At 42.5% G+C, this 13,502-nt stretch overlaps 2 protein-coding genes across 5 annotated transcripts in view; one reads left to right on the forward strand and one right to left on the reverse strand.

Moving 5' to 3' along the window:
- The window catches only part of PRKDC (protein kinase, DNA-activated, catalytic subunit), a 195,215-nt gene extending 189,586 nt beyond the window's left edge, over positions 1-5,629 (forward strand). Inside the window, exons 84-86 of the mRNA XM_089776265.1 lie at positions 587-775; positions 1,661-1,800; positions 4,116-5,629. Coding sequence (XP_089632391.1) covers positions 587-775; positions 1,661-1,800; positions 4,116-4,320 — 534 coding nt within the window. The 3' untranslated portion in view covers positions 4,321-5,629. The remainder of the gene's footprint in view (positions 1-586; positions 776-1,660; positions 1,801-4,115) is intronic.
- Positions 1-13,502, reverse strand: part of LOC149525289 (uncharacterized) — a 39,516-nt gene that overhangs the window by 19,639 nt on the left and 6,375 nt on the right. For 2 of the 4 annotated variants that reach the window (XM_089776268.1, XM_089776267.1), the window contains exon 1: positions 5,241-5,358. In XM_089776268.1, coding sequence (XP_089632394.1) covers positions 5,241-5,324 — 84 coding nt within the window. In that variant the 5' untranslated portion in view covers positions 5,325-5,358. Of the gene's footprint in view, positions 1-2,253; positions 5,365-5,557; positions 7,943-13,502 lie in introns of those variants that run through there. The other 2 variants (XR_016348769.1, XR_016348770.1) reach the window with 2 other exon arrangements.

Genomic DNA, 13,502 nt, shown 5'->3' on the forward strand with positions numbered 1-13,502 from the left:
CTTGTTGGGCTTGTCTTGAAGTAGTTAACTTCTGGATACTTCTCAGGCTCTGTCAATCTGTTTTCTCACTTCTCTAGGTGGGTATTTAAGTTTTAAAAATGCCTGATAAAGATCTTGTCGGTGTTTGTTTCTGTCTGTGGAGCAGATGGAGTCTGTGGAGCAAATACAGTTGTATCTTAAGGCTTGTCTGTAGACAATGGATCATGTGATATGCTCTGAATGGAAGCTAGAGGCATATAGGTAAGAATAGCAGCCAGTAGGTTTCTAGTACAGAGTGGTTTATGTGGCCATTATTTATTTGTACTGTACACAAGGAAGTGGCTCTCTTGTGTTGACAGGTCCAGGCCAGGTTTGATAGTGGGGTGGAAATTGTTGAAATCTCTATGGAAGTCTTCAAGGATCTCCTTCCAGTGGGTCCATATGATGACGTCATCAATAGAGGAAGGAGTACTAGGAGATGGGAGCTGATGATTCAATTCAGTAGCAAACAGTGTTTTAAGGCTCAGACCAAAGACTTTTCTTTGTAATCCTTCAGTCTGAAGGTTTCTTAATTCATGGGTTTCACTTTCTCCTCGTTCTTGTGTAGTTTCTGCAAGTGCCAGAGTTGATGCCTTTTCGTCTAACTCGCCAGTTCATTAATCTGATGTTGCCTCTGAAAGAATCTGGTCTCATCTATAGTGTGATGGTACATTCCCTAAGAGCTTACCGCACAGACCCAGACCTCCTGATCAGCACTATGGATGTGTTTGTAAAAGAACCCTCCTTAGACTGGCAGGTAGATTTTTTTCTTGTTCTTTCTTTTTGCCTTTCTATTCATGTACAAAGCCTAAAGTTGATTAGTTTTCTCTTTGTTACTTGATCATTTTTCATAAAAGAATAATTAAATCTTTCCTGATACTTTACATTTTCCTTTTATATTTATCAGCAGCTTTATTGAGCTGGGAAATAATCTTTTACAGAAACTGGCAGGAGCCAAGTTCTTGAAACATGTCACATAATACATCAATATATTTTATCAATATCTTTTATAGTTTTAAGAATGCCTGATGAAGATGGACTGGATAGAATGATAACTTTTATCCACTTATAATTTGTTATTTAGTTTCATTCCTGTGTTGAATGAGTGATCTTGAGATCTTCAAATTATTAGGGTGCAAGCATGAATCACCACAATGTAGTATAAACACAGTATTTTCAATTTGACAAACAGAGCAACGGCTTAGTTTCATGTACATGATGCCAGGCATTTCATACAAAGTGCTGTTTATGAAAATACTTCTTAAATGTGTTTCTGAAATAAAAATTTGAGTATAAATATTTTCAGATTACCTGTAAATTTACAGAATCTGCTTAGTTTGAGAGGCAGCAAAATTATGAGATTTCACTCAAGCAGATCTTAAGAAAATGTGTTTTCCTATGTTCAGATTAGCACTGTTCATCCACTCCATTGACTCTAGACTGGAGCAGCCTTCCCTCTGTGGCAGGCCATGGGTGGGGGCTGCTCCCCAGGGAACTGGTTAACTATTACCTGCAAGGGGAATGCTCACCAGGTAACCAGTTATTAGTTCACATCCTTAGTGGCTGTGAGAATGTAGGAGAGGTTTAGCAGTTTATCTGTTCAATTTATGATAACTGAAGAAATATATTTTTCTTTCATTAGAATTTTGAATTGAAGCAGTTGAAAAAAGGGGGCACATGGTCTAAGGAGGTAAACACAGCTGAAATAAACTGGTATCCCTTGCAGAAAGTGAACTGTGCCAAAAGAAAGTTGGCAGGTTCCAATCCAGCAGTACTCACATGGTAAGACAGTCACTCTCTTGGATTTTCAAGTCCTTTAATATGAACCATTGCAATTGAAAGAGTCAGGGACTTGTTCCCTTCAGACTTAATGACAGAAATGGAAGACAGGGGGAGAAGTTTAATCATGTCACTGCTTGGCAGTTTTTGTGTTCAAAATTTGTTTGAATCGTGTTGCTACACAAGCTACCCTGTGTCTCTAGAGTGCCCTTGTTCCAGATCAGTTTTCTTCTGTACTCTTGAGCATTTAGGATAGTTGCAGCATGTGTGGCCACACCATGTAATCCTGATTATTTCCTATCCCTCACAAGCTGTTCCCCTGTTACCTGGGGTTCTTTCAACCCAAACCTCTCGGTAACTTTTACTCTCTGCGAGGTGGTATCAGGAAATAATTCAGGGGAGACACAGTCGTCTGACTGATAGATGGATGGTACAAACAGGATAACACAAGAGTGCTTTCATTTAAAGCTAAACTTTACTTAGTCTCAAGCACTTACACACATCCGCAACTGGTTAGTAGAACACCTCCACCCTCAATAATTACTGAAGTTGAGTGAGCCTGCTCGAATGACACCAAGCAGGCTTCCCATGGCCAGTCTTCCGTCTGTCGGTGGGGATGAAGATGCGTCCAGATGTAAAGAGTCCTCAAGGCGTCCCTTCAAATGTTCCCAAAATTGTCCCCCCCAACTCAAACTTTCCTTCCCTATTTATCCATTAGTATTACAATAACATGTCACTCAAAAACCTGTCACACAAGCAGTTTTTAAAGGTTAGGCAAGAGGTTTTCTTCTGATCATCACTTTCACCAGATGCATTTTTTCTTTTTCAGAGACTCGGGGGCCCTGACAGATATATGTCTTGGGGCATTTAGACAAACTTCCTGTTTTCAGCAATTTCACTAGAGATTTGGGCCTCAGGAAGGATGCGGGGTCAAGCTGCCCTCTCTGTGGCACCCAAACTCCCCTTCTTCCCCCTCCCTGACTTGGTCATGCTGTGTAGGCCTATTTTGGGCCTGTTAGCTTGGTTGCTAAAGTTCAAACAGTAAGCAATAGTGGTTCAGGCACATTACTGCATTTGCCAAAATCTCCCCGTTCACCCCTTCATAAAGCTTTGGAGGTAGTGGTTGAATTTGAATGGACTGTATACAAACAGAGGTCTTGTATGGGAGACATACAAGTAAACTACAAGTTGAACCTCTCTAGGTTCAGCACATGCTGGTCCAGCAACATCCGTGATCTGGCATGATTTTAGTTAGCCAGATGTCCACTTATCAAGGGTATGGCCATGTTGCCCATGATCCTATAAAGTTTATTTCGTGCCACCAGTACTGGCTCTGTTCTGTGTGTTGTTTAGCTCTAATTTACCCCCACTGTCTTCTGAAAGCCCAATAAACAGTGGAAGTGTCAGGTCCCAAGGGTACCAGGCTAGAGGTTCAACCTATAGCTAGTTTTCAAAGAATTAGTTAAATTGCCTAGAAATTTAACAATAGCCTCCTGAGATGTAATCAGCTGAATTAGGATTGGTTGAAACTTGAAATAACAATATTTTAATGTTTAAAATTCAATTGAGCCCTTCTATTTAAAGATCATTTTGAATTGGTGCAATGAATGAAAAGCTTGTTTAAAAAATGGCTGATTAGGAAAGTGCAGTTGGTATCACCTAAGAGAACTGTGGCAGCTGAAGGTTTGATTTTCTTTAGATTGCTGAGTGTGACAGAATGAGCTGATTTCTGCTCTGGCCTCCATTGCTGAGGCAGTCTTTGCATAAAGTAACTGGATGCCTTTTTTTCAGACGAGCACAGGCCAGGTGAGGGAGGGAAGAAACAGTACAATACAAATAGCAGTTTGGTTGAGAGGCTTATAATAATTCTGGGTATAGCTGAACTGTGTCTGGGAATGAGCCTCTGAAACTAAGCCCAGAAACTTGTGGCTTCTAAGGTAGCTGTGTTGACAGTGCTTTAACATTGCCGCTTAGAATCTGGGGTACAAATGGTTTTAGGAGTCAAATTTGCATTCTCAAAACACTGTCTACTCATCTATTTTAGCACACTAGTGCAAGCCCCATTAATACAAATCTGTGGACTCAGTATAAGAAGCTGGCTCCCAGATGCAGACTTGACATTAAGATGAAGATGATCATAGTAAATGATCACCAATGAGAGAACATGAAATCACTCGGTTAAGGAGCTGATGTTGACTTGCTGAGCATACTAAATACCTATTGAGTCAAGAATACTCATTACGTCATAGGATTTAGGCCTTAAAGTTCTCATTAAAAAATCAAAGGACTGGATTGTCAGAGTTTGTTTCTTTTTTCAGTGAAGAACTTCGATTGGGCCATGAGAAATCACCAGCCTACAAGGAATATGTAGCTGTCGCTCGAGGAAGCAGAGATCACAACATCCGAGCCAAAGAACCAGAGGATGGACTTTCGGAAGAAATCCAAGTGAAATGCCTTCTAGATCAAGCTACCGACCCCAATCTCCTTGGCAGAGTTTGGGAAGGATGGGAGCCCTGGATGTGAAAGAAAGGCTGTTAGAAAACACTCCATTTGTTATTTCCTAAGTGAAACCGCTGCAGTCAAGTTACTGTATAGTGGGGAGCAGCATAGATAGGAAAACCATTTGTGCTTTTATTTTCAACATGGTTAAGTCCAAACTGAATATGGATTGTGACAATGTGCTAAAACTTACCCAGAGATGACAATTGTGAACAAATGTCTCTGTACTTGGAACTTAAAAGGAGTATGGTAACTGTGCTGAAGGCTGAGGCCCATGATAGTAAGCTATTGTATTTAACAGAAGAAAGCGTAAACAAAATAACCACATATCCTTTAAATTGATGTTTACATGCTGTATTGTTTAATCCACACAAAGGTAGATTAGATGTCAACACTGCCTAGAAAATGATCTCTCGTTTTGTAAAAGTATAAATCAGTTGCTGTAACAGAACAGGCTTTATTGTGATCATAATTGCCAACAAATTCTAAATGTTTTATAAGTTGTCACTGTATACTATAAAGATGTTTCTTATTGTTTTGCATTGATTCTTAAAACGTGAAAACTTCGCAGTTTAAATTAAGTATTGAGACCAGACATGAAAACTGGCATTGCTGGTGTCTCCACTGCGATTTTTGTTGTGAATGAGCTGGGACAACAGTCTATTGTTCCCCAATACTTGCTTACAAAGAGATTTAAGGGGAAGGACCTAAAGACAGGAGTTTGCAACATGAGCCTCTATTGTGAAGCAGTTTTATAGGTAACCTCTGTGTCAAACAAAGTGCAGTAGAAATTATGTAGGTTTCAATTATTGTCTTTCAAAATGTTAGGCTAGTTATTAACAGGAATTTATTTCTCATTGACATTAATAATGTGTGATTATCATGGAAATGTGAACAAGTATAAAATCGTTTAAAAAAATTAAAAGCAAGCACTTTTGACTTACCTGCAGCTGCAAACTCTCCCCCACAGCTGTTGTTATAGAGGTCATCTCAGGGCGGCTTCTACTCTGACTTCCTTTCCCTCGCATCGGTTTTAACCTGAGAGCAGAAGGCTCATCAGTCCCTCTGCTGAAAAAGAACAAATAAGAATAGGTAAAAGTATAAACTGAAAAGAGTTAGAAACTGAGTGGCACAAAGAAGCAACATTTCTTGGAGGTTCCCCCACCTCCTTTCTAAAAATTATTGGCATTTTACCATCCTTACTAAACCATATATGCTAACTAAAACTTTATTGAGAAAATCACCCTATTTTTATACTCACCTTTGTATGATGCTTTTGAATTTATTTTGCTCCTTTTTATCTTCTATATCAATAAAGGAGACATGACTTAAGGCTGTCTGTGTGAAAGGACTGATTGTCTTGCAAAGACTACCTCATTCTAAAGTAATAAAACACAGCAAAGAGACACATGAAAAGCTGAGATCATGTTCAGGAGTCAAATGGCAGACTCCAATGAGGTGTTAAATTGTCCTTTTTGCACATTCCCTTTGTACTTGAGTACTTTGACCTATAAAATAATTTAGGTTTACTGTTTAACAAGGTTTTTCACATAGGGGATCTGAAGCTTTCACAAGGAATTTAAACTGGATGCTTACTTTGCCCAAGATTCTCTGAAGGGGTCAGCTTAAAGGAATCTGCAGTGGGATTTGAAGTGAGAGCCAACACCCATAACCATTGTCCCAGTCAGCCACACTGTTTCAAGATAAAGGGAACTGGGAGGAATGAGGATAACTCATGTATCAAGGAAGAAAAAAAAACAGAACACCAAAGAAATGTACATATCAGTTCTGAATTCTCTTTAAGTGTTTGTAATGGAAGCCATTGAGGTAGGTGAAAGATAGCCCAGGTGCTGAAAGACACAACTTTACACAAGTTACTTAAGTAAACCTCTGAGCTTTCACTATCTGGTTGTAAAAGTCTGTTAAACCATCCCATCATTTCGTTCTTTCAACTCTCTGCTGTACTAAGTTGCAATTCTATATCTAAATGCACATAAAAAACCAAAGCCCCTGTTCTGGCATTTAGTCTAAGGCCAGATCTATATACTAGACCCAAAGGTTGGCTTGATGTACACAACTCCAGCTACGTAAATAATGTAGCTGGATTCGACATAACTTAAGCAGAGCTTGGAGCTGTCTTCATTGTGGGAGGCTGATGGGAGCAAATGCTTCTGTGGTCTTCCCATATTCCTCAAAAATCAAGAAGTACCACTACTAACTGAGTTCACCCTCAGCATTCAATTTATTGGGTCCTTACTAGACCTGCTAAATCAGGGCTACTGAACATGCAGCCTGTTAGTTTGCGGTCCACGGTGCAGCTTAGGTTAAGCGGGGCTCAAAACCTGGCCTGCGGGTGGGATCCTTTGAACATGGCTTCCACTGGAAAAATGCTCCATAACAGTGAGTGAATATAATGGTCTTCTGCTGATATGCATGTTAGTAGTTAAATTCCTGGATTGTCATTGCTTATTAAAAGTGCTATCACATGGGTGGAAATCAGGTAATATTGCATTTTATTAATATCAGCAGAACTGACTTAAATGGGGCCAATGTGTTGTGTAGTCTTGCCTTAATCTTTGTATTCATGCCCATCAGTGTGAAAGAAGCTATTTGCATGTATATGCAACCACATTTAAGTTGCGGCCTTTGGCATGTGCTGTGTGAGTATCATTGTGGCCCCCTGGGCTTCCAAAGTTGAGTAGCCCTGCGCTAAATTGAATACCAGAAGATCGATCTCTGGCGCAGCAAGTGGAGATGTGGCCCAACAGACATATATATGGGAAGGTGCTGACAGCCTCAAAAAGGTAGGTTTTTCATAGAGTGAGTTTTCAGAAGATGGCAACAAGAGGGCATTTGGTACACAGGAAGTGGGAGACTTTTTCAACTTGATAACTAGACTATCAGTAATTAGTCACAAGTATGGGGTGAATAAAGATAAAAATAATACTTATTCTTACAGGCTACGTCTAGACTGGCAAGACACTCTCGCCATGATGAACTCCAGCATCCATTCCTATTGCTGATGAAGTTCATGTTCTTTACACACCACTTGTCTCATACACATCAATACTATATTTTTCTCTTCCAAACTTAAGCCGTCCATATTACAGATATTATAGCAACACAAGAGGGCTTTTTCCTTCAGTGTAGTTAAATTCTCCCTTCTAAGATTTTGACCGAAGGATTATTTAATTGACCTATTGATATCTACACGAGCGTTCAGGTCAATTTAACTCTGGCTCTCAAGAGTGTGAATTTTTTCACTCATGCCTCCAGCAGCCCCACTGACATAGCCAGGCACACCTACGTTTTATGTGTAGAGTAGACCATGCTTAGCCATTAGTTGTAATACCTTGCTTTAGGTATTTGCATCTTATTTACCTCATGGAGAGCCCAAAAAACCTGCAAGGTGTTCCAGGGCAGTTTGTTTGGACGCTGTGTTATAGGGTGAAAGTCCTTTCAATAATTGGCCTGCCCTTATACTAAAGGGTTTAGTCAGAAGCACTGCACAATTAGATAAAGCAACTTTAGTGAAGGAATGATATTCATTGAGAACTCTGTCTACAAACTTATTTTACACATCTTAAATATGCTAAGGATTGTTATCCTAATAGTATTGCTCTAAAACTCATTCAAAGTTGTAATCACTGACCTTTATGACCAAGCGTATAGGACTGTCTTCTGAGCCATTCCATTGCTATGAAAAGATTTACATATGAAATGTATTCTGAAACTTTGACACTTTAAAAAAAATAGCTAAGCAAAAATACAGTGGTTAACATAGGGGAGGAGAAGTCAGTGGCATTTTGATGTACATGATATTTACCAGTTCTACTTTCAATAGAAAGATATGGTGTGTAGAAATACAGCTATTTCATTTTACAGCAACTGTTTTTACTGTTTCTGTTTTACTTAAAAATTCTTCCTGTTGTAAGGTGCTGCTTTTTCTAGGACTTATTACCTTGCTTTCAAGCAGGTGCCATAGCTGATTTTACATTCATTAAAGAATAGTAAGAGTCCAATCACCTGAAATATTAAATGGTATAGCGGTAAGCAGGAGCTTACGCTTACCGATTAACTGGCTCTTACCAGCGGTGAACTCCACTGGAGGACAACCGCGGTGGGCTAGAGCAGCCCCAGCTATAGACCCCTGGCAGGCCAGGTGGTGGTACCTTACTTGAAATACAGAAAGACATTTTCCCATTTGTTCTAAGCCTGATATCCTGCTTCTATTGCAGCAACGGTAAAACTGACTTTAAAAAGGATCAGATCAGATTCACAATGTCTAGGTTTGCTCTTGTCTAATGAAATAATCAGAATTCTCTTTCTGCTGCAAAACCAGTATCTACAGAAGGGTTGGGCAAAATATGACCATATTTTCTGAGCCAAAAATAGGGACAACTTAACCACCCCCCAATCCTTGAGGCCCTACCCACCTACCACAAGAAGCCCCTCCCCTGGGGGTAGTACTTCTGGGGTCAAGATGCACACATGACTGGAAGTAAAAGGTGTCTCGTGACCCTTCTAAAAATTCCTCCCACTGTCCTCTACCAATAGGGATGGGTTTGGGAACTATAGGAGTCTCCCATGCAATTATACTGCAATTGCATTAATCCTGGACCCCAGACCTAGGGTCTCAGGACACTGCAGCACTAGGGATCCAACCTCAATTCAAGATGAGATCCACGATCTCTATTATTATTATATTTTCTATCTATTATTTTGCAAAACAGATTCACCCCCATTTGACTCATGGCCTGGGAATCATACAGAACGATCCCACAACTTCGTGGGACAACTGCCTTAGTCCTAACAGATTATGCTTACCAGTTCCAATTAACAGAGTGGGCTGGAGCAGCTTCCCACTTGCTGTGGGCAGGGGACTGCTCCACCCCCACAGAGGGCCAGAGGCCCTACAGGCAGGGACTGTGCCAGTGTTCAGAGCAGCCTCGCTCAGGGGGAGGCCAGCTTGCTGTGGACAGGGGCTGCTCTGGAGGGGTCTGGGAGGCACTCACTTGCTGCTCGTGGTGCTCCCAGACTACCTGCCTGGCCAGGGTCAGGCACTGCCTCCTGCTGCTCTTATTGGCTGCATCCAGAGCAGTGGAAAAAATGTCTAGGAAGTCCCCGTGTTCCCGGGCAGGGGGAGGGGAAACAGCAGCGCACAGCCGCTTCAGGCTGCACAGCTTTTTCTGGGACATTTTCAGTGTTTACGGGGGCATAGGGACAAGCGAGTAAAAGTTGCGACTGTCCCGGATTTTATGGGACATATGGTCAGCATACCCATGGACTGCAGCCGGCACACAAGCTGTATGATCCGGCCTGCAGGAGCCTCAATCAGGCTCCCTCCTTGCCCCGCCCCCCATGCAGTACTCAGAAAAGTCAGCTGTAAGACCATGTATTTCTGTGAACCCTGGAGGCCTTGGGGGAGGGAAGCGACATCGCAAGCTGTCTCCCTCTCCCGCAAGCACAATCTTGTAGCTCCCATTGAATGGTCTGCAGGACAAGCAGCACCTACCCCCAGGCTCACAGCAGCCCCTGCTCTGAATACATGCTGGTGCATGTTAGGCAGGAACCCTGAGGTTATTAGTTTGGAGCTGCCCATGTAAGCACCACCCAGCCAGAGCTTGCCTCTGGCACCCCAGCTCACCCTGACCCTCTGTCCCCGTACCCCACATTATCCATACCCTCTGAACTCCTGCACCCATACCGTTTCCCAGATCTTGTACCACCTATACCCCTTCTCAATGTAAGACGCCGCTCCAGCACCTATACCTGCTTTTGATCCTACTCCCCTGCCCCAGGTCACAACCCTCTCCTTCATTCTAACTCTCTCCCCATACCCTTCTGGGTACCCTAATCCTTTATACAAGCTCCTTTCTGCACCTGTATGCCATCCCAGATCTTGCACCTCCTCCATTAATATCATGAAAGAATGGGGCCCTTGACCACTTACTATATTCTTAGGCTGTGTCTAGACTGGCCAGTTTTTCCGGAAAAATCAGCCACTTTTCTGGAAAAACTTGCCAGCTGTCTACACTGGCGGCTTGAATTTCCGCAAAAGCACTGACTTCCTACTGTAAGACATCCGTGCTTCTTGCGGAAATACTGTGCTGCTCCCATTCAGGCAAAAGTCTCATCTGCGCAAAGCTTTTGCGCAAAAGGGCCAGTGTAGACAGCTTGGATTTGTTTTCTGCAAAAAAGCCCCAATTGCAAAAAATGGCGATCGGGGCTTTTTTGCGGAAAAGCGCGTCTACATTGGCACGGACGCTTTTCCACAAAAAAGTGCTTTTGCGGCACAGCATCTGTGCCAATCTAGACACTCTGTTCCGAAAATGCTTTTAACAGAAAACTTTTCCATTAAAAGCATTTCCGGAAAATCATGCCGATCTAGACGCAGCCTTAGAATGGCTCCCCATCAAAAATGATTGCCCCTGATCTATAGTAAGACTGAAAAGTGGCACGGTATGCTTTTGTTAAAATCCAGTCAATATTAAATAAAATACCTTTTCCTTTCATCAGGGACACTTCATGACTGAGTCTTCTCTGGGAAAAAGGACATGCTAGCTGAACAGCGACACAGTTAACTAAGTACAGACAATTACAGATGTGCTTTCTATAGAATAATGTGGTTTTTAAGATAATTTGTCATTTGCCAGAAACAAACTACCCACAAAGCAGGTTCCTTCCAGCTATTCTGTGGACCAGCCCATTAAGAGTGTGTGTGAAAGAAACACTGCTCTCTAGAATCAAGTTTAGTTCACAAGTGTTTTACTAAAGGACTTCATCCTATGTTCAATACACTCCTCTATGTAATGAATGACCTTTTAGTGCATCTGCAGAAAAGTACAAGAGCACCTAAGTCAGGGAGGGGCAAGATGCCTCTTGCAGGCCAAATCTGGCCCGCCAAGCCACTGGATCCAGCCCATGGACACCCTGTTGTGACATTCAGGCACACAGCTGTCCATTCTAAGTGCAGGGATTCTCTGCATGCCTCTCTGCTCTGGAGGGAGAGGAAGGCTTTGTGCGATCTCCCTGCCCTAACCCTATCCTCAGCGCCTACTGGATGGAAACAACCAGCCAATAGGAACTGAGCGATTGGCTTGGGGCAGTGCAAGCCGCTTCTCCTCCCAGACCTGAGAACCACATGGAGGGAGCAGCCTGCATTTTCAAGCAGTCTGGGGCTGCAGCAGGCAGGGAGCCCAGCCTGCTTTAGGTGTGCTGCAGGATTGCTGACCAGGAGATGCTTAGGTAAGCGCCTCCCAGCCAGAGCCTGCCTCTGACACCCTACCCTCTCCTACACCTTATCTCCTTCCTCCAGATCACCAGCCAAATCCTCTGTACCTCCTTGCCCCAGGTCACAACACCCTTCCAGACCTTGTACCACTCTTACACCCCCTCCACCAGGCCAGAATCCTCTCCTGCACTAATACCCCCTCCCTGATCCTACACTCCTATCCTCTGACCAGGGCACAACACCCTCCTTCACCCAAACTTCCTCTCAGACCTCACACTGTCTCCTGATCGCCAGTTCCTTACCCTGTGCGTCTTTCTGCACCCAAACTACATCTTCGACCCCACATCTCCTCCATGGAAAAGTGCTGCACTTATCCATTTTCTGAAATCTTGGAGCAGTCCCCCCACCAAAAATTATTGCCCACCTCTGACTTAATTAATTAATACCTTTTAGATTACTTCCAGGCAGTTAGGCCAAAGTTTATAGGGCACACTATAAATAGAGGCCATAGTGCCAGTGTAACCCACACACCTAGGCTACGTCTAGACTGGCATGATTTTCCGCAAATGCTTTTAACGGAAAAGTTTTTCCGTTAAAAGCATTTGCAGAAAAGAGCGTCTAGATTGGCATGGACGCTTTTCCGCAAAAGCACTTTTTGCAGAAAAGCATCCGTGCCAATCTAGACGCGGTTTTGTTCAAGAAAGCCCCGATCACCATTTTCGCCATCGGGGCTTTTTTGCGCAAAACAATACCGCGTTGTCTACACTGGCCCTCTTGCGCAAAAGCATTTGCGCAAGAGGGCTTTTGCCCGAACAGGAGCAGCATAGTATTTCCACAAGAACACTGACAATCTTACATGAGATCGTCAGTGTTCTTGCAGCAATTCAAGCGGTCAGTGTAGACAGCTGGCAAGTTTTTCCACAAAAGCAGCTGCTTTTGTGGAAAAACTTACCAGTCTAGAGGCAGCCCTAGTGTGATTACTAAGCAATGCAAGTGGTACCTAGAACACAGCAACAGTTAAGATCAAGAGCCCTCTACAGCACAGGCTGGGGCTCAGCAGGTAGAGCTGCCTATACTCAGCTCTAGAGGTCCAAGGTTCAAATCCAGCTCATGGTGTACACCATGAACAACTACAATGGGGAAAATCCCACAAAATTAGAGCAGAGAACATTTATTTAGGTGAGAAAAGTCTATAAAACAGCATTCTGTTTGGCATAGACTAGATCGTGCACATGTCACTACTGCATATTAGAACACTAGCATATTAAATGTTCTCAAACGCAGTGTTGCTCCACTGCTATCGCAACAGAAACTGTCAAATTATTTAGGCCCAATCTCTGACGGTAACATGGATGGAAAGGATTCTTCACAATGCCAAAGATTCTTTCTTCATTTTATAGGAAGGTGCTTCCCATTGTGTAGTGGCAGCTTTGTGAAAGGTGGCATAGCTCTGAGAACAGGTTTTGCTAACCAAAGCCAAAACAATGCTGAACTGAACAAAGACTGTCCCTTTCAAGATTAATAGCCCAAGGCCAATGTCAGCTAAAAAATTGTTTGATGAATATGCTTTTAAAAATAGGCATTAGAGGCCTTTTTAAAGGTCAGTACAAATGGAATTATGGCATCATAGATTATGCCAGGAAAAATGAGTTTTAAATAGTAAGCGAGTTAAATTTTGTATCAATAGCTACTGTGCATAAGCTGACACTATTTAATTTTGACTATATATATTATCAGGGCTCAACAAACTGCAGTGAGAGCTACTCGCCAGCCCCACACCACTCATGTGCCAGACCGGCACTGCGCATGCATGAATGGGGCACATGGAGCGACCAGCTGAAATCTACTCGCAGTGGTTTGTCGAGCCCTGTATATTATATACATACATACACAGAAGGATTTACCCAATGTTGCTTGGGTCCTTAACTCAATTTTTGTTTTTTGGAAAATAAAATGAAAATGTAAAATTGCT

This window comes from Pelodiscus sinensis, chromosome 2 (assembly GCF_052426305.1).
Source record: "Pelodiscus sinensis isolate ZL-2025 chromosome 2, ASM5242630v1, whole genome shotgun sequence".
In the NCBI taxonomy this organism is placed as follows: domain Eukaryota; kingdom Metazoa; phylum Chordata; order Testudines; family Trionychidae; genus Pelodiscus; species Pelodiscus sinensis.